Genomic DNA, 25,409 nt, shown 5'->3' on the forward strand with positions numbered 1-25,409 from the left:
AAAAAAGATTATGACTCCCTCTGGGATTGTGCAACAGGAGGAAAAACTTGTTCTGGAGTAATAAAAAAATATTCTGACACCAGAAGCACTGAAATAAAGTGACAGTGAAAGTGACATAACCGTGTAAGCACAAGTAACTAAACACAGACCAGAGGCAAACGAGGGGGGCCGTGAGGTTCCTCTTGAGTAAGTTCAAACTTTATAACACCATCAATCACCGCAGGACAAATAAAAACAATTATTTCAGCAAAAGGTCAACAATGAATAAGCGCTATTCTGATAACGATCCAACAATCAAGCTGTTTGCTCGGCACCTGGTTGCTATTTGTGAAGGGACAGAAAATACTGTCGTATAATATGACACAAGTTATTAATGTACGCCGTGTTGTTCTGTGAATCAAAAGGAGCTGAGATGACTTCAGGGTTGTTAGATACTAGTATTTATGTCAATACCGCCTAATGACCTCCTGGCTTATGTCAACACACAAATCATAAAATGGTTGAAATCTTCTCAAAATTCAACTCTTGGCAAGAAATCAAGTACGAGTTTTATGTAGGAACACATAGTGTACAATAGGCCAGATGTTTTTAACATTTGAACCGAATAAGACATGACACACATCCAAATATGGCTGTTCCTATTGTTTAAAGACGCCAGACACTTCATTAGGTACACCTGTACAGGCCTAATGGGGTTCCATGAAAGAATTCTGCATTTACAAAGAGAGTAGTGCTCAATTTGGATTGGCACTGTGGTTAGCAGGGGTAGAGAACTGCACTACATCATACAGACGACTGTTTTGAATATTAGGATGGACTGGTCATTGAGATTTGAAAAAATCATGGTCACAAAAAAAAAAACATGGTCACCATGGAACGAAGTAAATGTGTAATTAAATACAGTAAGTCAGTAGTGTATGCTCTGACAAGAATGCTGCAGTAGATGCATAGTCTGCCATTTTGTGTTATCTGTGTACCTTTTCAGTTTACAGCCTTCCTGAAAGTACAGCAACATTAAACCAGGAAGTATTCCTGGAAAATTGATGTTATTGTTTTTTAAAAAAAATATAATTCTAAGTAATAATATAAAACAGTATCCAAAAATAAAAATAAAAAAATACCTAATGCCGCTGCTTGATGGACAAGTGGTCATCGCAAAGGCCAGACAGCTCGAAGCCACGAGTTTGATTCCACCCCCCTCCATCTCTCGGTTTGCATTCCAAAAACATGCTAGGTTAATTGGCGACTCCAAATTGTCCATAGGTATGAATGTGAGTGTGAATGGTTGTTTGTCTATATGTGCCCTGTGATTGGCTGGCCACCAGTCCAGGGTGTACCCCGCCTCTCGCCCAAAGACAGCTGGGATAGGCTCCAGCACCCCCGCGACGCTCGTGAGGATAAGCGGTAGAAAATGAATGAATGAATGAAAATACCGAATGCCTTTCCACTTTCTCAGTTGGCGGAGGTATCTCTCAATGATGATGATGAGGAGAGGAAGGAAGAGCAGAGAGGAAAGGACTCCATTGTAGTTAGTAGTTTCATCTCTGAAGGCTAAACTGGTGGCAAACAGGAAGTAGTGGAGGAAAGAGACAATGAAGACAATCTGCCTTATGGTTTGAAAGGCAACATCTCCCTTGGCCCCAAACTGCAAGCAGCCATTTTTGGATATCCCGTTTTTGCCCCAGTTTATGTGCTATAGTAGGACTTCTATATTTCATTTACATTATTGACATCACTCATCAGCATTTCCTTAAACTTATGTCAGATCAGGTTGCACTGCTGCCTCACAGCCGTGCTTCTTTTATCAGTTCCAGAGCAACTCCTTCACTTTCTCAATACTCCTCAATCATTGGCATAAATGAACATGAAGCTTATTCCTTTCCTGAAGTGTACTTAATGTACTTTTGTAGGGCCAAAACACACACGCAGAAAGTCAAAGCAAACCAAATTACTGGATATATATTTTTAATGATTTGCAGACATGCTTGGGGAGTGGTCATTTAGCCTCACCTATATCTATATCTATATTTATATAATCTATAGACCCCAAATGAAAGACAATGCATCCTTTTTAGACTTTTTCTCAGGGGAGAAAATGTACGCAGTACATAGAGCAGGGGTGCTCATTAAGTCGATCGCGATCTACCGGTCGATCGCGGAGGTGGTACTGGTCGATCGCTGGTCGATCGCGGCGTGACATTAAAAAAATATCATCCTAGCATCAATGCCATCTCTTGATTGATATCCAGGGCAGCCATTCAGATGACAACGGAATGTTGCTCTTCGGGTGACCAATCAAATCAAACAACGTCTCTAAGTGCAGCAGAACTTACGATGTCAGCCTATCATCCATCCCCGTTACTTGATTGACATACAGGACAACCAGTCAGATGACAACTGAATTTTGACCTTTAGGTCACCGCTCATGCGTAAACAACGATGCAAAGTGCTAAGCTAGTCGGCGAATTGCGTCAGATTTTAAGCCCTCGCTAAAGTTCATGGTCACTAAAATGAGTGAAGTAGCTGGACCAAGTAAAAAGGAAAAAACATATCACTTCCATACGGAATGGGAGGTGGACTTTTTTTTTCACAAAGTCTTTTTCGAAGTGCGTTTGCCTGGCTAACCTGGCTATCAGCAGCTACTGTCCGGACTATGCATCCCTGGCTGATTCAATTCAGTGCATGTCATCAAAGTAAACTCAGGTAATTACAAAAAATGTTAATAGTTAATTATGTGTGTTTTGCAATATTGGCTCATTTGGTTATGTAAGGTACATCAACATACATTGTACGTACAAATAATCCTCAATACATTTGAAAATAAATAGATGTTTTGCATTTTTGTAGTGGGTAGATCATTTTGACTCGGTCATTTTAAAAGTAGCTCGCATGCTGAAAAAGTGTGAGCACCCCTGACATAGAGTAACTAGCAGTAACATTTAAAAACTTGCAACATTGTATTTGTTCATGTATTTGTTACATAGCAGAGTACTTCCTAGTTCCGGAATATGACAATGACAATATATGTACTTTTCGAAAATAAAAACACATTTTTGTTTCTTTACTTTATTTGCCTTTTATTTAACCTACAAATGTGTCAGATCATTTTGCCTGACCCTGTATTAGAGTGTGTACCGGCATATTTCTAGTACTTCTTAAAATACCTCATGCCAGTTAAAAAATTCTTGTATCTTTTACTATCGTAACAATGTGAGTTTTCTACTGCACATGTAAAATCTCAACACATAAATGAAGAGTAGCCAAAAAATGCTTGGGATCGTGAGATTGCTTCCTGTTCAATTCAAGGGTTCCAGTTAAATCCACTTGGCAAGAAGTCCGGAGTGTCTTCCCTTTCCCAGAACCTCCAGCTCACGCCTCATTGCGCTGTCATGAACAAGATGATGAACCTCTGACTGGACCTGAACTTTATCACCAGGCTTAGTCCTGTTCCTCGATGCTTTTGACCTTTGCCACATTGTCCCAGCACTGACGCTTGTGTTATTTAAGTACAAATCTTTTCATCCGTTACATCCTGGATGCTTACAATTATTAAAATGTTTATCCGCCTCCTCAAGTGTCCTTTGGTGAACCTTGGTTGAGATGAGCAGTTCAGCCGTGCACCACTTGATTCAGCATCACCTTCCTGTTGTTGTTCTCCATCACAATAGTTTTACTCCTGGGACATAAGCAGAATGACCCAGTAGGTACTTCCCTTGTGGGAGCTTATTCGGCACATTTTTCTAATGATGAAGATTTCAGGCTACAGTCAGCTTTAGAGACAGCACAAAAATAGGAATACTTTGCTGTTTATATTGAAGAGAATGGAAAATCACATCTTAGCCAAGTAATGCAAATGTAAACCGTCCAAAATTGCTTTTGACATTTGTTCTGATCAGGGGCAATTGATGTTTATTTTTATTTTAGTGTGTATTTACTGCTACAGATTGGGATTCTCTCGGCATCAATGCTGCTGTCATAAAGCGAAAATGTAGTAATTCTACATTTGATCAAAGTCTCTTAAGATTTGTCAGATCCAAATACATACATGTTCAGACTTGTCTGCACCATTTATCACCTTGCAGGTCACACAGTTTAAATTTGGCTGAGCTCTATCTTTATAACCCGGTTGAAGTTTGCTGAAAGCTAGTAGCAGAAATGAAAGTCAGGCGTATTCTTGTCAATGTATTGGAGGATAAAGAAATATGTGGATGTCTTGCTTCATTCATGATGGTACTGTGGCAACCATAACTCCGCTTCATAACACAACTCATACGTAGAGATTTGTGTAGACAATTTAGGTCGCTATATTTACTGAGTAGGGGTGCGCGTTAAAAGTGAAAAACATGGAGTGCTTCTTGCATCATGAATTAATGAAATACTTAATTACAAACTGTCAAGGTGAAGGTCAGGTGAGTGGGGGTGGAACGCGACCTCTCACCATGCAATGCAGATCTGAAAGCTGCATAAACCCCTCCACAATGTAACACCTCCAACTCTTAACCAGTGACAGAACCAAGAAGGCTGGTGTGATGGAAACATGGCTCATTGCAGAAATAAAATAAACAGAAACAGCAAAAGTAGGGAAAAATGTAGAGTACAGACCAGAAGTTTGAACACGCCGCGTTTCCTTTATTTTCATGACTATTTACATTGTAGATTCTCATCGAAGGCATCAAAATTATGAATGAACATTTGGAATTATGTACTTAACAAAAAAGTGTTAAAAAAGTCTAACTTTGTCTTATATTTTAGCCATATAACATATTTTGCCTTTTTTATAGCGCTGCAAACCCTTGGTGTTTTCTCAATGAGCTTCAGGTCGTCACTTGAAATGGTTTTCACTTCACAGGTGTGCCTTGTCAGGGTTACTTAGTGGAATATTGTGCCTTATTAATGAGATTAGGAGCTATGGAAGCTCCTCATCGCAACCTAAAAGCAACATACTTGTCTTTTTCCATTACACATGCACCCTTTTCACCTATCCCAAGCAACTTGATGGTGGCCATACATCACTTGGAGTGCTTGCACATTAGACTATGTTGTATATTAAGTGTGGTTGACATACCTCTTTGGGTGTTGAAGTAAAATACGTTTTGTTGAATAGTTTTAGTTGACCAAAGCCTGAACTTTGACTACAGCATTCCGGAGTCAAACTTTTAGGTAGTGAAACATTTTTTAGTAGACTGGAAGTTTTCTTCTCGTAGAATGTTTACATTGAACTTCATAACTCCCAATCTCCTCCCTGTCTATAAAACTTCAAAAGTGACTTGTCTTTGCACAGGAGCACCACTAGAGGCAAACATTTATCATCACTTTGGCATCAGAGAGAAATTACAAATAGTAACACTGGAAAACAGTGAACTCGCTAAAGCCCAGCAATTAATTTGATTCAGCACCTTTGTTAATATTAAAATCATATACATTTTGCATCAATATTATTAAAGTACATTATAAATGGACAAATTGCATGAAAAGGCTTGTATCTGATCATGAAACTTGTTTTTGTGCTGGCATACTGTGTTACTGTGTTACTTTACGCTACTTAAAATTGAAACAGCACTTTAATGTCTTTTATTAAAGGGATGTTTTGTGCAACTGGATCAAAATGTCACCTAACACGGACTCCTCCACATTTGTGTTGTTACTTGTGGTGCAGCTTACATGCACAAAGCAGCAACGTTCCAGCAATTGATTTTGTTCAGTACCTTCATTAATATCAAAATTATAGACTTGATTTGGCATCAATATTCATGCACTATTCATATACAAATTGCAGGGGGGAAAAAAGCACACAAATAAACCTTATCAGCCGCCAGCAACGCCAGCACCGCAGCATTTGAAAAGTGCAAGAGGTTCACCTCCGTAGTGTCACACCAGCTGTTCGGCGTGTGTCCCTGAATACAGAGCACCTTGAGCATGTGTCCAAATATAGTGCACGTCCCCTGGCCCACAGCCGGAGGCTCTCGCCGCTCTTTATTGTGGTTCTCCTGATTGTAGTGATGTGGTTTTGGTTATGTCATGATTTTTGACAAATCAACAGATATACAGTTGGTCAAATCCAAATTTGTTTGAGTCCTTCCTCCCTCCAGGTGTCCACAAACTACAGGAAAATAAATTGGTTATCAGTATCATATCAGTCTTGAGAAGCAAAAAGTATTATTGAGACAGATAAAAAGCATCCAGCAGGGTATTTAAAGACATTTAGTCATTGAGACAATAGAACACATAGGGGACATTAGCCGGCTTCACATGTAATGTACGATGGCCCCAGTGTGCAGCACATTGATGTTGTCATGATTAAGCTGTAACATGTTGACTTATTCAACTTCACTGTCTGCCGCTCACCTTAAAGCGACAGTTCATACTGACCAGAAAAAGTCACCACATTTGCTGCTTGTCGCTTTTTTTGAAAAAGACAATCTGGAATGAATGTATAGGAAACACATTTATCTAACCATAAAAATACATCCCATTTGTAGAGAGCTTTTCTAGGTACTCAAAGACTTTAACATACTGATAGCCTTCAACTAATGACTGGACTTCAACAGTCAGTTAATTGGAGTAATCTGTGCTGACTGAGTAAGTCAAATCCTGGTGGATGCTTTTTATACATCACATTTTTATGTTCGCCACAAGGTTAAAATACATTTTAATCCCTTACATTACTGCATTACAGCAAAATAATTATTAATTATAACGTGTCACACCCAACACTCTTTTAAATCCATCCAATTATTACGGAAAGGAAAGTCGATGGTCAAAAAGAAGTTTTCCAAAAAAATCACTTGGGAAATCATTCCCTCTTTCCCTCTCGCTTGTGAAAACAAGTGTGAGGGAAGTGAAAGGTTTAAAAACAGAAACTAGCAGAGCTACCTGACAGATAATTAGGTACACATTTACAAGTGGGGATACACGCCACAAAGACAAAAGGATTTTTAAAAAGTCCTAAAATATACCAGGATGAAGTTCACAGGGTCACAACTCAGTCAAGTCACCCCTGTAGAACAGATTAACAACCAAAGACAACCAAACAAGTCGACAATGGTGACGCAGAGGTTCTTAAGAATGGAAGAAAAAAGTCCTGGAGGCATTGGTCATTTTCCAAGCTGCTGATGAAGGCCATATGGACTTCAGCCAGGACAACTATATGTATGAGACAACAGATGAAAAACCACCACGCTGATGAATTACCGCAAATACCAAGACATGTGTTGCCTTACCTCGCATAGCCCTCAATGCACATAAACATTCCGTGTATTTTGGAACCATTTCTCTGAGAAGCAACCCCAGCGAGCACTGTGGACGTAAACCTGTTAGGGTTAAGTCTTTAAATCTTGTTGCATGTGTTATTCTACTGTCAGGATATAGAGAACACCGCAACACGGCAGCGTTAACACACACCACACACCCTCTGGGAGTTGCACTCTACCCTGCTATGCCATATAAATCTGCGATCCCCCTTACATGAGCTGGAGACACAGACAGGATTCATTACAGTCTCTCTTGTTCACACACTAAATGAAGATGGACACTTTAGCAATTCAGTAACTCCTGTCAGCTTTGTGTGGTCCATCAAGGAACTTTTCCTCGGTATCACGCTGTACAAGTGTAAGATGTTCCAGTTCCATCATTTCATGTTAGATACAAGCTATTTGTTGTGATAGAGTGATAGTCACTTGGGTGCAATATGGACACTCACAAGACGCATCATTAGGTACGCTATACATGGGCTGGATCAAAATTGTATCAACTTTTTATGTCATATATGGGATGAGAGTTGGATAATAACCAAAAAAGAAACCCTCTAAAACACCTGAGCGATAAAGTATCTCCATACAGTTGTACCTCGCAATATTGCAGTTCGACTATAGCGCCCTTACTATATCATGTTTTTTCAGAAATTAATCTCTTAACTATCTCATGGCCCTGCAGCATAGCAGTTGCGCAATGTGGTGTAAGCAATAAATAAAAGGAGTGTGAAGGTGATTATAGGGGTGTTATTTCATGTCAAAAATCTCTAATAATGTTAAAAAGCCTATTTAGAAAGTCATGAACAGGTTTTCTATGTTCTAACTATGACAATATTCCATTTATTAACATTGAATCCGGAAATTGCTGAAAATAATTTATTGTGGTTTCATCTGGAATCAATTAACCAGTAGGGACAACTGTATAGCCGCACGGTGGACAAGTGGTTAGCATGTAGGCCATGCAGTCAGGGTTCGATGGGTTAATGTGTGGAGTTTCCATGTTCTCCCCGTGCATGCGTGGGTTTTCTCCGGGTACTCCGGTTTCCTCCCACATTCCAAAAACATGCTAGGTTAATTGGCGACTCCAAATTGTCCATAGGTATGAATGTGAGTGTGAATGGTTGTTTGTCTATATGTGCCCTGTGATTGGCTGGCGACCAGTCCAGGGTGTACCCCACCTCTCACCCAAAGACAGCTGGGATAGGCTCCAGCACCCGAGCGGCCCTCGTGAGGATAAGTGGCAGAAAATGAATGTATGAATATGAAGTTAACTTACTTAAAAGTAATGGATTTTTTGTTTCTATAGTGAACTAATAAAAACATGTCTGGTGTGAGCAAAGAAGTCCACAAAATATGCTCCGGAAAATCAATTTTTCAGGAAATAGGGGAGTCCCCAACCATATTATTCTGAGGGGAGGCTCGCTGCGCCACACTCTAAATAATCCCCAGATCTTTATTAATCATCTTAAAGCTTGTTAGAATGGAGGTAAGATGAGATATTTCACATAAAGGTCATATAGAGCTGCAGAGCATATCTACATCTATCTTGGAAACTGATAACAGAGAAATGAAACATCACAGGCCCATTTTGCATTATAAGCAGCTACCGACACAGTCATGACTGAGGTCTTTGAGCGCTCATAATAGATCTTTTATTCCAGGCTGGGGAAAAGGGTTCACATTTCCAGAAGACCATAAAGTGAAGCACTGTTCCAAGAAAAAACAAGCACAGCTTTGGGAAAACACTGAACAGTCCAGAAGCAAGATCTTGACTTTACTCTGGAGATACCTGAACATGCCAAAGCAATAACGCTCCCCTACTTCTCTTTTGTGTTTATAATGTAAACCATATCTGGAAACATTGATAATATGAGAAGGTAGACTCTGTGCAACATATCTGCTGAATTTACACACAAAAATGAAGGACAGAGGGCGATGGCGAGTTTACATTCCCTGCTGCATCGCCGCCGTCAACAGTCACAACATTATGTGCATGCATCGCTTTCTTCACAACATGGGCGATTCATCAGACGTTTATTTTGACCTATTCTGACTACTGTGTGGGTGGCTTTGGAAAAACAATGACCTAAAAAGAAAACATGCCTCTCTACTAGACACAGCACGTTGACGCTTTTCTGATTCTACATTTTTACCCAATGTTTTTCTTTTCGTATGTCCAGTGTCTCAGTAATAGGATTGATGAAGATTCTTGTGACATCATTTTCCAGCCCAAGTTTGGATATAAGTTCACCTTCTTAGGGAGTCTTGTTTTGCTTTGCAAAGGCAGGAAGATATTTTAATTAAACACACTGTTTATTGTCGAAAGTGATTGAAAATAAAGCCTGTGGCCTACACGTACTTGGCACAGTTCACATTTATATTAACAATGAAGTGTTGTCCTTTTAAAAGATAGCCATTATTAAACAACATGACATGTCCTTTTCATTCCTGTTTACACTCTCTGCTGGAGATCACCCCCTCGGAAAAGTGTGTTTTTGGGTCCTGCTGGGACTCCAAATGAGGGTATGGGGGGGTTTCCTCCACCTCCTGTGTTCTTGAAGAGACTTTATTTATGAAATTATGTGACAGGTCTGAACCCGGAAAAGAAAAAGCCATAAATCGAACCCTTGAAAAAGTGGTGTTTTTCACCATTTTCGGGCTCTCAGATGAAGGTGTGGGAGGTTTGCCCCACCACCTTGGCGTTGAAAAGATTTGGAAAAATTGGTGAGCTGAAAAAAACAGACCCCTTGAAAATTGTTGGCGTTTTCCGATGAGGGAACGGGAGGTTTCCCGACCTCCTGGACGAGAAAAGTGTCATGAAACAACCTGAGGTGGCGTCCTTTGAGGGCACAGCCCTGCTCTGGGGTTGCTGTGATGTGGCCCCTTGGGTTGTCGAGACTCCCTTGGGGCACATGGCTGGTCCATGGGGTGCGATGGTTTGGGGGTGGCGCTGTGGGTACTTGTGTTGAGGGATGCTGGAGGGGCCTTTTCTAGGGTATTGGGCAGAATGCACTGTGTGTCTTGGCCTTTTCTGATATAGTTGGGCCCTGCGGGAGCCCCAGCGAGGTTGTGAGAGGTTTTCCCAGACCAGAAAAGCACATTATTTTTTATTTTTTTGCAAATGGCACTGACCTGAATAAAATGCTGAAAATTGACCCTTGAAAAAGTGATGTTTTTTTTTTATTTACCATGAGAAATTGCAGAATAAGATGGCTACATGGCAAGGCTCGTACGTACATGCATGCACAAATGTGCTGATGGCACGTACACAAACACACACAAGCAGTCCCAGAGAAGTAATCAACAATTTGAGTTTGTGTTGCTGAGAGAACAATATTAGCTGACAACAAACATAGACTGTGTGTTCCACACATAGCTTAGCTTGTAAAGGGAAGGAAGGAACGCAGGAGGTGGGCCGGAGTACCTTCAAATTTTTGCGCCCTCTCGGCAGCTTGGAAAGTCCGCTGTAATCAGTCCCCAATTTTTTATCTCTACACTCAGCAGGACGTCCTGCTGTCTTACTGGAAACTAAATTAGAATATGATTAAATATTGCCATCTGCAGGTCAAAACGAATACTGCAGCTGTGAATCCAGCAGAGGACGCTATCTCAAAAGTCTCTCATTCGAGCAACGCTCTCCGGCACCGGAAGATGATTTGACAAAGCAGTTGTGATGGTAAACTCGATTCCTTTTACTGACTCGAATCTTTAGTCACTGTAGTGAATCGGAGACTCGATTTGCTTGAGTCACCTGTTACAAATAAACGCACAATGCGCGACAAATTCCAAACTACCCCCTGACATGTTTTTTTCAATGTAGCGAAAGGTAGCAGAGGTGACTAAATGAACGAATTAACTGATCGAGTGTTAGTGAGTCCATGTTCATTTAACTAAATAAATAAATAAAACAGTCAAGCATTTTGAACGACTCGTTCAATACTCGCACATTTAGACAAGGCAATGATGTTGTGTAACTGCACATTTCGTAAGTAAAGGCTCTCGTGTTCTTACGTACAATCAGTATAATTCGCTGTATTTCAGCCAAATAATTTCATCGTCTGTTGTGAGGAGTATTATCGTTCAACGATTGTTTTTAGTTCAAGCTACTCGCCTAGACAATCAATGGGGTGTTAGCTATTAGCTTCGCAGCCTAGCATAGCAGTTAATGAATGTGTTGTTAGCTATCAGCTTAGCAGCCTAGCATAGCAGTTAAACAACGAAGAACACAGAATTATATCATTGTATACGCGGAGATGTAAACGTCAGATACCTTGCTAATTAATTAACCTTGTTTCTTAATATTATATTGTCGATTCATCATGTATCAAATACACACAGGGCATCGACATTACGTTTTTTCTTCTCTTCACTGTGCGATTACAATAGTATAGAGTATAGTACAGTATAAAAAGAGAGTTAGAAATATAAAAAGTGTTCAGGACCTTGTTATTTTTGAAAGCGTCATTTACGTCACCAGCAATATCATTTACTGCACTCACAGAAAGTGAGTTGCTCATGACCATATAGTAAAGTCTGCTTGACACATTGATGTCCCTGTCTAGTTGCAGCCACATCACCATGCCAGTAGATGGTTCGGAGGACCAGGGTCCTTTCACCCTCTCTAAGCCGCCCAGTGTTGCTCTCACCAGGGGAGCCTCGGAGGAAAATGGAGGATCAGTGGTTTGTTCTCAGGGCTCTGAAGCTGCTTCTGCCTGTCCAGCTGTTTACGATGCAGAGGGGGGCAACATCGGTGGGAAATACATTCATAAATACTTTTGCATCTTGCATACATCAACTATCCTGGCTTTGTCATGTCTGAGTGTGGTTTCTTCTACTGTTGAATCCAGGTGGTAAAAGGTCTGGAGCCTTGCTGCAGATCGACCGACAGCGCATCCAAGCAGCTTCTGCCAGTTCTGGGGCCGATGAGCTGCAGGGTCTTGGTGTGGCTGTCTATGATCAGGATGTCCTTGAGCAAGGTGTCCTGCAGCAGGTGGATGAGGCCATCCACGAGGTCAATCAAGCTGTTGCCAAAGCTGAGGCAGAGAAGGAATACGAGTCAGTGCTGGATGATGTCAGGTGACAAAAAAACGTCCTGAAGTAGGTCACTTTATTAGGTACACCTGAACCTTCACTGTAGTCGCAGTACAATGACCCATCCTTCAAATACATTGTTCCTCAGCTAGCTACTGTATATACGGTAACTATCAATGCCTTAAAGTATTATAATGTAAGTTTTCATACTTTCAGGTCCGTTACCATATCTTTGAAGCACATAAATAAAATCATCGAGCAGCTATCGCCATATGCTTCCGCAAGTAAAGACATCAGTAGGAAGATTGAATCTGTCAAAAGGCAGAAAGAAAATAAGGTAAACGCCTGTCAACGATAGTTTTAGCATTCATTTGATGTTGACTGACTGCATTGTTGGAATGGCCTTTTGTTGATTCAGGAGAAACAGCTCAAGAAGGTACGAGCCAAACAGAAGCGACTTCAGGCGATTTTAGGAGGAGAGGCCACCCAGAATTTTGAAGATGAGCTTTTGGCAGACGATGCAGAAGAGACTGGTGAGATCTGCGAGTGTCATGTTTTTTATATTTTGGTGTACAGTCGTCCCTCGCAATGTCATGGCTTTCTATGCTAGCGGTGGCCATCTGCTATGTCCCTGCAGTGATCTTTTAGCCTGCGCAATAATGATGTTAACAAAGACTAATAGGAGTGTAAAAGTTTGCAGTAGAATATTCCCATGCTGCATTTGAGCCTGCTGGGAAGCGGGACATATCCCACAAATAACCTACAAGGTCAAGTGAAAAAAAAAACATGGCTGGCGACCTCAGTATGCTAGTAGTTGTTCTGTTTAGAAATAAATTGCTTGATTAACAGCCGTTCTGACAACAAAATGTAAATATGTTTTAATAGCTGAGATCAAATTCAAATTATATTTAACAGAAAACCTTCAGAGAATACATGATATAGTACCAATGCATTTATTGCTATGCTTAACAGGTGTTCTTTGTGGATGTTGCAGATTACTGCTGTCTTACTGCATTTCCTTGAATGCAACATAAAAAAAAGCAGCGCCACTGATTTGTCAAGTGCTAATATTTGCCAATGCGTGTGTGTGTCTTACTAGAGCCTGGTCCATCAACGCTGGGCAGCATGCTTATGCCAGCCCAGGAGACTGAGTGGGAGGAGCTTATCCGGACAGGTCAAATGACCCCTTTTGGGACAAGAATCCCACAGAAGGAGGTCAAGAAAGAGCCTCGGAAACTGATGCTGGCTGAAAACTCGGCTTTCGATCAGTATTTGGCCGACCAGGCCAAGCTGGCGACCGAGAGGAAGAGAACCCCTGTCTTGAAGAAGAAGAGGAGGCCTGGACCTGGTGCTAACAGGGAAGGAACCAAAAAAACTGCTTCCTCTCCAAAAGACAAGAAAATGGGTAAGCGCATGCGAAAGCTCCAGATAACCGCTCTGAAGGCTCATCCCAAGGCGAGACCCAAGTCTGAGCCACAAGGACCCAAGCTGAAGAGGAAACCTCATATTGAAGGTGAAGAGGTTGACAGCGAGGGGTCAGAGTACCTGCCGAGTGACGAAGGATTCGATCCTGACCAAGAGGAGCGAGACGCCATGGAGGAGGGCTACGGGAATGACGATGGCGATGGCGAATATGAATTGAAACCATACAAGAGGAAAAATGATGCAAAGGGTAGGAGGGTGGGCAAGAAACAACAGAGTGAGGAAGAGTATTCCCCTGAGAGCTCAGATGAAGATGAGGATGTCAAGAAGAAAGAGAAGAAATTCAAGGATGATGGGGATGTGGAATATTACAGACAGCGCATAAGGTACCTGCACTGGTAAAAGCATAATTATACCTTACATTTGGCATCAGTTCAAACCCAATATAACAACATGGCAACAGTTTGAATAACCTGGGAATTGTAAGAAGTGTTCACGGAGACTTCAGCTTAGCGATCATTTTAAATATTAACATCCCAATTAAAAATGTAGCTTCTTTTTGTTTAATCTTGTTGTTAGGAATGCATAATAGTACATGCCGCATCCATCCACTTTCTGTACTGCTTATCCTTACGAGGGTTGTGGGCATGCTATCCCAGCTGTTTTTGGGTGAGAGGCGGGGTACACCCTGGACTGGTCGCCAGCCAATCACAGGGTACATTTTGTCAAACAACCATTCACACTCATTCATTCCTATGGACAATTTGGTGTCACCAATTAACTTGGCAGTTAAGGTTGAAAAGCACCAGTCATGAGATTTTCAAAACTGCTGCTTTATGCTCGACATCGCAGTTTGACATTGGGACAGATGAATTATATTTCCAGCAAGGTTCAAGATGGTCCAGTGTAGTTCTGTATAAAGTTTTAAGCAGCAAGTATTCCTCTTGAAGAAAGTGGCCAGATGATGAGATTGAGCCTTTTTCAGTTTTGCAATGGCACGGTGCAAATGTGTTATTGTTATTGTCCATTAGTTAGTTGCTTTCTGCTGGCTGCATGGTGCCACAGGAGTTAATCCCAGATGAGATTGGCAGCTGCTTCTTGACTAAGCAAATTCAGTCCTTTTTTTTCCTCCTCCTTTCTCTCTTCGCTTTCACTCTGGCCTAATTATCTTGCTGCACATGGTTTTATACGTGCGCTCACTCTCATGCTCAAATTAGGGGAAGAGCAGCCCTAATGAGATTTTATATTTATAGCTGCCAAATAAATTGTGTTGGCATGTGTCCTTTTTTCTGCGCTACAATGATTGAATGTCAGTTCAGCAGCACAGACACAGCATGGCAGCATGAGGCCGGCCTGTGCAAGGAATGGTGTTATTAGAGCAGTTTGTAGTTGGGGTGGAGGCAGGAAGACAGTGGTGGTGCAGAGGGGGCAGAAAAGTGTAATTAACTGAACCAATGCTTAGTCTTGACTTAATTAGAGAGCATGGTCTCACAGGCCCAGCTAAAGGACCAGTTTTGTGGCAGGGTGACAGGACTAGGCCCAAATGAAGATGGATTCTTATCCTCTCCACCTCACACCTTTCTGGGGAACTCACACTACTAATTGTCTATATCAATCTTCATTTGCTGCATGACGACTCTGCCTCTAACTGCCTCTTGCTGCAGCACCATTCCACCTCTTTTCCGTTTACATTTACCTTTTTTGCTGCGGAGCTCCGAAGTCTTAAGGGGCCACTTCGAACAGTTACCTTCTTCAGAGCAGTTTAAAACCAACACCCATCCATTTATTAGCTCTTAAAAACATCATAAATCTGTCTCAGCATCTGTACAATATAATGACATCATTAAAACTCTCACACACGCTACTTACTTGTTAAGTACTGTGTTTGCTTTTATATCATGCATTCATTACGTTGTATGTCTTTCCACCAGGAGGTGGAAGCGCCAGCGTCTCAGAGAAAGAGAGGAGAGGCGGCAAAGAGGTGAGGAGCTGACAGATGACAGTGATGCAGAGTTCGATGAAGGCTTCAAAGTGCCTGGTTTCCTCTGGAAGAAACTTTTCAAGTAAGTTGTCATGTGACTTAGTTTCCTTCTCTGAGGATTTCGGTCCATACGTTTGTTTTTTTCCAGTTAGCTACTTCCTGTCTGTCATTGCTAGGGATGCTCTGATCAGTATCGGACGATTTGAACATTTTCAGCATCTACTGATAAAGTGTAACCAAACACTAACTATTTGCAGCAGTTTTAGAGGGTAATTGTACATAGCCAATTTTATTGATTTATTATTTTTACAAAGTTTATGATTCCCTCTTTGGCAAGGTGTAAAGAATTTGCATATATGCCTCCAGTCTTTGCCCTCGGACCAATTTGCTGTAATTGACTCCCATCATGTAGTTTGCGCTTTTTCATCTATAAAAATCGGGGTATTATGACCAAAAGGGCAGATGTTGTGTGATTTTGACTCGTTTTTATTTTCTGGTCAGGTACCAACAGACCGGAGTCCGGTGGATGTGGGAGCTCCATTGTCAGCAAGCAGGCGGCATCCTGGGAGATGAGATGGGTTTGGGTAAAACCATTCAGGTCATCAGCTTCCTGGCTGGACTCAGCTACAGCAAACTGAGGACCCGAGGATCCAACTACAGGTGCACTCACACACACACACACACACACAAAAAACATGTACACACAGCTTGGCCAGAGACTCAGTGTCTGTATGGTATGAATATTTGATTAGGAGGATTTCTGCTTGAGTGTGCTCGTCTGAATTATTTAACATGTTTCAATTATCGGACTCTTGACTTTGCTCCTGCAGACATCAGAGAATACACTGACACCATTTGAGTATCTTTTCATGAACACTTAAGAGGAATCTTGGACTCATGAAATGGCTACGCAGCAGGCGCCGGAGTCATAAATCAAATGTATAAAACCTGGTGCAGGGGTGGTGATAATCCAGTTTTACTGCGCAAATTGTGCATTTGGTAGGCGGAGCTTCCCTGATGGTCAATATTCTGTCTGTAGAAATCCACAAATTGATTGCTTGCAAACTCAATTATGGTCCAATATCAATAGCTTCTACTGTGCTGAGGTTCATACGAGGCCATTAGTGTGTATCGCTTGTCTGTGTGTGCGATGGTAGGTTTTCACTGAAGTAAATTTGTAAAGTGATCATTTAAGGAAGCATTCTGGGTCCTTATTGTAACCGGTCACCCAACCTTACCCTATTTGCCTCACGCAAGCTCTTTTTTTTTTTCTTCCCACTGGGAATTGCCTTTATTTAGTCTAATTTGGTTTAGGAATTATTACTTTAATTTGCCAATGAAATTTGCTGATATTTTCCATAGCAATAAAGCTCTTAACCCCCTTGTTGACGCATCTCTTCACACTATATTTGCTGGTAGGTATGTTGGTCTGGGTCCAACTGTCATCGTCTGTCCTGCTACAGTCATGCACCAGTGGGTGAAGGAATTCCACACGTGGTGGCCTCCTTTCAGAGTTGCTGTCCTTCACGAGACCGGATCCTTTACTAGCAAAAAGGTGTGGTTTTTTTGTTTGTTTTTTGTGGTGTTTTGTTATTTTTGTTTCCGAATATCCTAAGTGAGCTATAAAGTTTTCGATGGGGTCTTTTTCCTCCGGGGGGCACTAGAGGCTTATACATGCACCATTAATGCTTGAAACCACACAGGAGGGGAGAGTTTTTAAAACACTTTAAGTTTTATTTGTTGCAGGAAAAGCTGATTCCTGAGATAGCATCTTGTCACGGTATCCTGATAACCTCATATTCAGCAGTGAGGAACTTGCAGGACACCCTGCAACGCTACGATTGGCACTATATTATCCTTGATGAGGGCCACAAAATCAGAAATCCAAATGCTGGAGTCACCACAGCCTGCAAACAGGTGTTGTTTAAAACACTTACATGTTTGGTTTCTAATATATCTGGCTATCACTGCACATTGTATTGTGATTAACGTTTTTTTTCCTCTCTCCAGTTCCGTACTCCACACAGGTTCATCCTCTCGGGCTCTCCCATGCAGAACAATTTGAAGGAGCTGTGGTCTCTGTTTGACTTTGTCTTCCCCGGAAAACTGGGCACTTTGCCCGTCTTCATGGAACAGTTCTCTGTGCCCATCACCATGGGAGGATACAGCAATGCTTCACCTGTCCAGGTACTGGTCCACGCATGGTTGGACTTTCTTTACAGTTTGTCCTTCAGTGTCTTTGTTGTCTTTAGCCTAAAATTATTCAGTCATCCTCCCATTTTCCAAAGCATGTCATACATCATGCATTGGAGATCCATGCAAAGGAACTTGAGTTTGTCCAGTGGGGATGCGTGTGTGCGCATGCATGAGAGAGAGAGGAAAAGTGGAAAGCCTGTGCGGAGCGAGCCCGTCATTAGTGTCCAATCGTTAATAACCCACTGACTGAATGGATTTAATTATTTAAGATGGCTATCGAAGCTTCTTCCGCTGTCGATAATAAAAACCTTTACTAATTATTAATGTTATTAAATGGTCAGACAAAAGCTACGCCCAGCTGCCTTATCCTCTTCTTGAAATTCATTGTGGCTTTTGTTTCTGGGTGTGTATAACCAAAAGTACATAAAAACATATGGGAGAGGTGGGACGATGAGCATGTGTGGATATGAGATCCATTACTGAAGCACCCGTTCACACCCCCATGTGAATCCACTCAAACTTGAGCCCCAAATCCTCATCGTGTTATTGTCCCCTCCAGCTCTGCCGGGGGTTCTTTGATCTCTCTGTGGACCCCCAGTGAGTTAATGCTTAAAAAGCTAACTGGCCTTTAGCATAAGGTGAAGACAACTCGTTTGAGTGGCTTGGGGAGGGGGGTCTCCAGTTGTGTCCCCTGGGACGGACAGCACTCTGCTGTAGTAAATGTAGTAAATGGCTTGTGCTGGTCAGAGGCGGTGATGAGTGGAAGAGGGGCTAAAAATGACAATCATGCCCCAGGAAACATCCTCACTGACAGGTGTTGGAGTTGACTGAATGATCCGCTCTTGTTCTGCTGCAGTCTGTTCATACTTAAGTATAGAAGTAACCAAATCACTGGTTCACCTTCAGGTCCAGACAGCGTTCAAGTGTGCATGTGTGCTGAGAGACACCATCAATCCTTACCTCCTTCGTAGAATGAAGGCTGACGTCAAGAACAACCTCGCCTTACCTGACAAAAATGAACAGGTATTCTTTGCATTCTAAGACATTTCACACTAAAACAACACTCGGTCCATAATAGTACAAATTGGAAAGGCTAGCTACTGTATTTCCACTGATGGAAATAGCTTGAATAACATGACCGCGTGCCACACTGCATAACACAACTGTTAATTATTAAAAAAAAATAATGTGATGTGGTACACAGAAGAAACACAAACAGCTTCCCTGTAATTCATAGTACAATGAGACCTATTAAATAGTGCCCCAAAGGTCATACAATTCGGATTTTTTGGAAAATATTTTCTTGACTAAATGCAGCAAAGGCAACACAAAACTTTTGACTGTTTTGCACCACCATCTTTATCTCAGGAGACGTAAATTCAATGAGCATCACTCTTGTTTCCTTCTGTAAAGGCAAGACTGTTATAGTGTTATCGTGGGAACTCATTGTTTTTCTATTTTTTTTGCACTGAATACTCTGCTGACATATCACCAGTGTCCACTCTCGCACCACTGCAATTTGTACACAAAGGATAAATGCTTACAAAGTGGTACATCATAGTTAAAGTATTTTGATACCCTTTCCAATATTCGACAATAGAAACGCAAAAAAGGTTTGCGTGTTAAACCATATCTTGTTCCTACGTTGAGTGGGATGTTTATCAGATTGGAGGAGATTCCAAAGATTATTCCATGACTTTGCATGGCCCTTTCTAGTGAAGCCAGCTAATAAAGTCCCGCTAAAGTAAAAGGAGCAAGTATTCATTAAGGTGGGACGGTCTCTGGTCTGTCCTTGAGTCTGATGCTGCTTGACTCCTCAGTTCACTTCAGCTCATTAAGTCCCTCCCCGGGGACACCAGTGCCTCCAAAACACACTTCTTCCTCTTGTAATTTCTCTGCTTGCACGGCCCACTTCATCAAGGGGCTTTAAAGAGGACGTTCACCGCTCATTACACCCTCTTCACACTGTCCCGTGTATGTGCAGGTCCTATTTTGCAGGTTGACACAAGAGCAGCGCCAAGTTTATCAGAGCTTCTTAGACTCGAAAGAAGTCTACCAGATACTCAACGGGGACATGCAGGTGAGCAGAATGGCGCAACGTCTTTTATGCGCCCTGTTGTTATGTAGCACGCTGCATTAAAAGGACAAGGAGGGCACATCTTGCGGTCCAGCAGTGGGCTTCCAGGAACAAAACAAGCCTTATTCATTATTTAACTCCCTTAACAAAAGAATCTCACTTAATCTCTCACAGCTATTTGTGTATTGTTCGCACATTATTTGTTCTGTAGCATAATTTTTGGTTAGGCTTACGGTACTTTTCGTAGTCTTTAAGATGTGGAGGTGGTACAGATGCTGTTCTCACATTAGCCAGACCCCGGAGAGAGTCTCCACCATTTATCACCACTAACCAAATGGACGTGGTTGGAGAGCCAAGGGTGACCACAGCAGATTGCGCACACACGCACACACAATGTGTATATATACATTCAGTGGTCACTCTGAGTCCATTAACCACCATTACTAATGCAGTGACCGCTGTGCCTTCATCAAAAAACATGGCCCTAATTGTGCGTAAATAAGTTATGCATCTTATTCCTGGATGTGTTTTATCTGTTTAAAGGTACAGTGTTGTGATGACGGTGGGGATGTTACTTTACTCCATGCTTTTTAATTGGTTGTCTTCCATCTCAAGATTCAAGAAGCTTTATTGTTAATTCTATAACTGTGCATTACATGACCCACAGTGCAGACAAATATAAAATGTAAGAAAACTAATTAATATAATGCAAATCTGATAATAAATCTTTGTTTGTGTTTGCCCTGCTCAGGTTTTCTCAGGTTTGATAGCGCTGCGTAAGATTTGCAACCACCCAGATCTTTTCTCTGGAGGGCCTCGGCTGTTGAGGGGGATCCCGGAGGAGGCGCTGACCGAAGAAGAGCACTTTGGCTACTGGAAACGCTCGGGCAAGCTCATCGTGGTGGAGTCACTGCTGCGTCTTTGGTTCAAGCAGGGTCAGAGAGTCCTGCTCTTCACGCAGTCTCGACAGGTACTTTTGCATTGCGGCTGTCACAACCTTGGCTTCCACTGGCAGTGCAAGGATGGAGGGAGAATGTGAAGCGTCTGTTGACATAGTCGATAGCAATGAGATTAGACCTCAGAGGAAATCTGAGACCCTCCCTGTCGGTATCCCTGTCCATATAGTATTAATCTGCCTTAATCCTGTTAGGGATAATCCAAAACCCCTCCCCTTTTTTTCTGCTTCTCCAGGCTCATTTTTCACTTTTCCCTTGCAGATGTTGGACATCTTGGAGGTCTTTGTGAGGCAGAACAACTACACGTACATGAAAATGGACGGCACTACCGCCATAGCCTCCCGACAGCCCCTCATTGCCCGCTACAACGAGGTACGGATTAGTCATCCCTAATGGCTCTGAGTGTTTCCCATGAAAATCCCCTCCTGGGGGACAAAAGGCTTGCGAGGATCCGTGCTCACCCTGAGGTGGAGACACTAATTGATGGCAAGCTGTTGTTCATCTGGATCCTCCTTATTATCTCTTTGCTGCTGAACACCAGATACATCGCTAAGCAGGATCTCTTATTGCTATTTATCATAACCAACCTCCACCGCCAATTTGCTTTGTTTTTAAATATGACTGTCTCTGCAAATTATAATGGTAAAATGTATCATCATTTTAGGTTTTACTGTTAGTGGGAACTTGCTTTCATACTATTTATGGGAGCGAATGAGAGCAGACATAATATGGATGGTTGGATATAAGACAGCTGTTGGTATGATCACTGAGCATTCCATATTAATATTGATTATAGCCCTAGCTGTTCATCCAATTTGAAGAGCATCATTTTTGTTTTCTTTTCTTCTCAGGACACTTCTATTTTTATCTTCTTGTTGACCACTAAAGTGGGAGGTCTGGGAGTCAACCTGACCGGAGCCAACAGGGTCATCATCTATGACCCAGACTGGAACCCCAGCACTGATACACAGGTTCAACACGCACCTTTCCTTTCCACCATTTTGAGTGGAACCTCAAAATCCTGTCAGGTTTAGCTCATGATGCTTACTTAGGGCATTTTCCTGCATGCCAGTGTTTTACCTAGATGTTTGCTTGGGTTGTTGGCAGGCAAGGGAGCGGGCTTGGAGGATTGGTCAGAAACAGCAAGTGACCATCTACAGGCTCCTTACTGCAGGGACGATTGAGGAGAAAATCTACCACAGGTCAGAAACTGCCATTGTGGATTTGGGCCTGCTTGAGAAAATGTATGACAGACTGAATCTAATGCTGTTTTTTTGTCTTTTTAATGCAGGCAGATTTTTAAACAGTTCCTGACTAATCGTGTTCTGAAGGACCCCAAACAAAGGCGGTTCTTTAAGTCCAATGATATATATGAACTCTTCACTCTAGCTGACCCTGATGGGACGCAGGGCACGGAGACGAGTGCTATATTTGCAGGTATGCACTCGTTTTCTTGCAGTGCCTCATCTCTAGTTGGAATTGTTTACATTATGTTTGGGTTGTGACGGCAGGTACGGGTTCAGATGTTAAGGCACCTAAGAAACCAGACAGGACGCAGCGCAGTAAACCCTCTGACGTGGACCAGAATGAAATGTGTGCAAACAACAGACATTCCTCAATGAACATTCCTACGTCTCCAAGTAGACAATTATCTCGGGGCCAATTGAGTGGTAACATGGATACTTTAATAAATAACCACAATGGCGTGGATGCACATTCACATATATCAGCCGTTAAGCAAAATAACTTAAGCCAAGAGAATTTTAACGATGACACAAACTGCGGCCTGAAGCACAGGGAGAAGAGGAAGCACTGTGACTCCAACAAAGTGGAAATACATAAGAGAAAGAAACATAAACGTAACAAGGACGCTCGCTTTGAGGGCCAGCGCATCTCTCATTTGGTGAAGAAGCGAGCGTACAAGAAAGAGGAGTCTGCAGAGCAGCCTGGCGACCAGAAGAAGTCAGATGATTACGTTTTGGCAAAGCTCTTCAAGAAATCTGGTACGTACTCGTACACGCTTTTTCTCCCCCCACAAACTTTCTATGCGGATGCTTAGGATTGTTTTTATCTTTGTAGGAATCCACAGCGTCATGCAACACGATTCCATCATCGAGTCCTCCAATCCGGACTACGTTCTGGTGGAGGCGGAAGCCAACAGGGTGGCCAAAGATGCCCTGAAGGCCCTCAAAGTCTCGCGTCAGCAATGCAGACTGACCCTCAGTCGACACCCTCCACCGCCCGCAAGGTACTGAGCCACATCACGGTGTGGATGTAGCCCCTTGCTCAGCTTGCACCACCTCTGCTCTCTCCAGGAAACGCTTCGGACAAAAGAAGAATTCTCTCCTGGTTGGACCGTCTGTCCAGACTATGTCCACGTCTGACAAATGCAAGGTAAATGTGTTTTTGTCAAGGTCATTCTGTAGTGCAATGACAAAACTGTCACTCTACTCCAAAGTGTTGTTTTGACTCCATGACAACAGGCTTTGGGAGTAAAAAATATAAAATAGACATTTTTATGGGCATATCAGGTACTTGTGATTTTATGCTATTTTTCTTGTCCCTTAACGTAATCCTTACAGTCATATGATTTAGAATAAGAAAATGTAATCTGGCAACAGAACTACAACATTTGAATCTGACTCATTCTGTTGGCAGATTATGGGCACAATTGTCACTTTAGTGTGGATGCTAAGAAATGTTGACCTTTTAGAGCCAAATATAATACAACCCAGAATTTGGGGAATATGCAATTTCATGTATCTTTTTTTTAAATCATGTTTTTGGTTAAATTAAACCTGGTAGATTGCATTATGTGTTGCGGTTGCATAGGTCGCTGGTGTGTGTGTGTGTGTGTGTGTAGAAATGTAGAAATCTCCAGACGCCGATATATTTGCTGATATTCAGGTCAATGAAATGGGTCCACACCACTGCTGTGGAAATGGAAGCCAGGCGTGTCAAAGTGAACCGTGTCACGTGATAGAAATGTAGTTTTTAGGTCCCACAAAGCTCTAAATTGTCCATAGGAATGGATGTGGCTGTGAATGTGCGATGCAATTGGCCGACAACCAGTCCAGGGTGTACCCCGTCTCCCAGACTGATCGTCCTACCGTACCTCTTTGTGTTTAGGATGCTGCCATTATAAGAAAGACAAAACCAAAGAAGCCTGGTTCAGGGGCTCATTTCAGCGGGGAGATGGGCGAAACGGACTCTAGTTCCGCCCCCCTCTCCTCATCCACCCTGCTGGCCAAAATGAAAAGCCGCAACCACCTCAGCCTTCCCTCAGTGAGCCACCGAGAAGGAGAAGAGGAGGACCTGGAGGACGGTGCCGAGAGCTCACGCTCCCCTCCACCTCCACTCACCGAGCACGATGAGCTACTGACGGACCTCCGCAACTTTGTGGCCTTCCAGGCACAGGTGGACGGGGAGGCCAGCACGCAGGAAGTACTGGAGTACTTCAAACCCAGACTGAAGGAGAATCAGGTGCCGGTCTTCAGAGAACTCCTCAGAAGCATATGTGACTTTCACAGGTCGTTTGGACAAGAGGGCATCTGGAGGCTCAAGGAGAACTTCCGCTAAGTTCACAAATACAGTGGAACGTGAAAAGTCTGCCATACAGCTGGGATCCACCGATCCACCACCTCGCATAGGAATACTGGAAGTACAAATAATCTGTTCCAGAGACACGCAATGTTTACGTGTAAGTTTACCACAATCAAATGAACCATTGTTGGTTCTATGGTTGTCATCACTACACTCTGCCTGTGTGCTCTCACTGGTACCTTCTTTGGTGGCCTGACATAAAAGCCAAAAAAGAAGCAAAACACCTCTTACACACTCCTTTACCTTTACCTTCAAGCTTTTATGCCATTTTAAGCGACTATATTGAGGTTCTACTATACTGGCCAGGTTTCTTTTGTTTCAACCAACTGTGATAAAACTGTCAATCACCTCAAAATCATCAGTTCATTCTTGTTCTGTATGAAATGTACATTTACAGCAATATGACAAATTGCACAAGATGTCATACACTCCATTAGCAATGTGTGTAATTTATTCATATGTTTTTATTTGTATCTGTTCATACTTGAATTTACTGTAACGACAAAACGGACTAAACTCATTCACGTTCCTCAGAGTGGAAATTATGCAAGATTAATATCTCAAATCAAGGCAAAAGTGCTCATTTGTCACCAAAAAATATGTTTTTTGTTAACACTTGCCCAATTTGCTTAGATGTATTTGCTTAATATGATACTGACATCTGAGGTTGAAAGCTTCAAAAGTAGAAAATGTAAAAAAAAATAAAAATAAAAAGCATTTTTTGCACCTTGATTTTTAGATATTTATCTTGAATTTCCACACTTAGTTTGCTACTGTCTTTGAATGCAGTCATTACCTCATTTTCTAATGTGTCATAATGAAGGAAGTATAAATAAAAATTCAATGTACCTTTTGAATAAGTTGTTTTTGTAGTGTTTTTGTTTATAATAGTG

The 25,409-nt window shown here is 42.0% G+C and overlaps 1 protein-coding gene across 2 annotated transcripts; it reads left to right on the forward strand.

The window, feature by feature from the left end:
• Positions 1 to 11,100: 11,100 nt before the first annotated feature.
• ercc6 (excision repair cross-complementation group 6) lies at positions 11,101 to 25,394 on the forward strand. 2 transcript variants are annotated; one of them, XM_058058958.2, is made up of 22 exons: positions 11,101 to 11,235; positions 11,813 to 12,000; positions 12,098 to 12,326; positions 12,498 to 12,618; positions 12,700 to 12,814; positions 13,381 to 14,089; positions 15,635 to 15,766; positions 16,186 to 16,344; positions 17,104 to 17,239; positions 17,431 to 17,601; positions 17,695 to 17,871; positions 18,787 to 18,903; positions 19,865 to 19,960; positions 20,709 to 20,927; positions 21,175 to 21,285; positions 21,765 to 21,884; positions 22,021 to 22,115; positions 22,205 to 22,350; positions 22,425 to 22,916; positions 22,993 to 23,161; positions 23,229 to 23,307; positions 24,043 to 25,394. In XM_058058958.2, the coding sequence occupies exons 2-22, from the start codon at positions 11,829 to 11,831 to the stop codon at positions 24,490 to 24,492; spliced, it is 4,215 nt and encodes a 1,404-aa protein (XP_057914941.2). In that variant the 5' UTR covers positions 11,101 to 11,235; positions 11,813 to 11,828; the 3' UTR covers positions 24,493 to 25,394. The 2 variants fall into 2 exon arrangements, with proteins under 2 accessions (XP_057914941.2, XP_057914939.2); XM_058058956.2 differs by lacking the exon at positions 11,101 to 11,235 and having other exon boundaries at positions 11,246 to 12,000.
• The last annotated feature ends 15 nt before the right edge of the window (positions 25,395 to 25,409 follow it).

Source organism: Doryrhamphus excisus, linkage group LG20 (assembly GCF_037039965.1).
Source record: "Doryrhamphus excisus strain RoL-2023G ecotype Guam linkage group LG20, RoL_Dexc_Guam_v1.1, whole genome shotgun sequence".
NCBI classification, from domain to species: Eukaryota; Metazoa; Chordata; class Actinopteri; order Syngnathiformes; family Syngnathidae; genus Doryrhamphus; species Doryrhamphus excisus.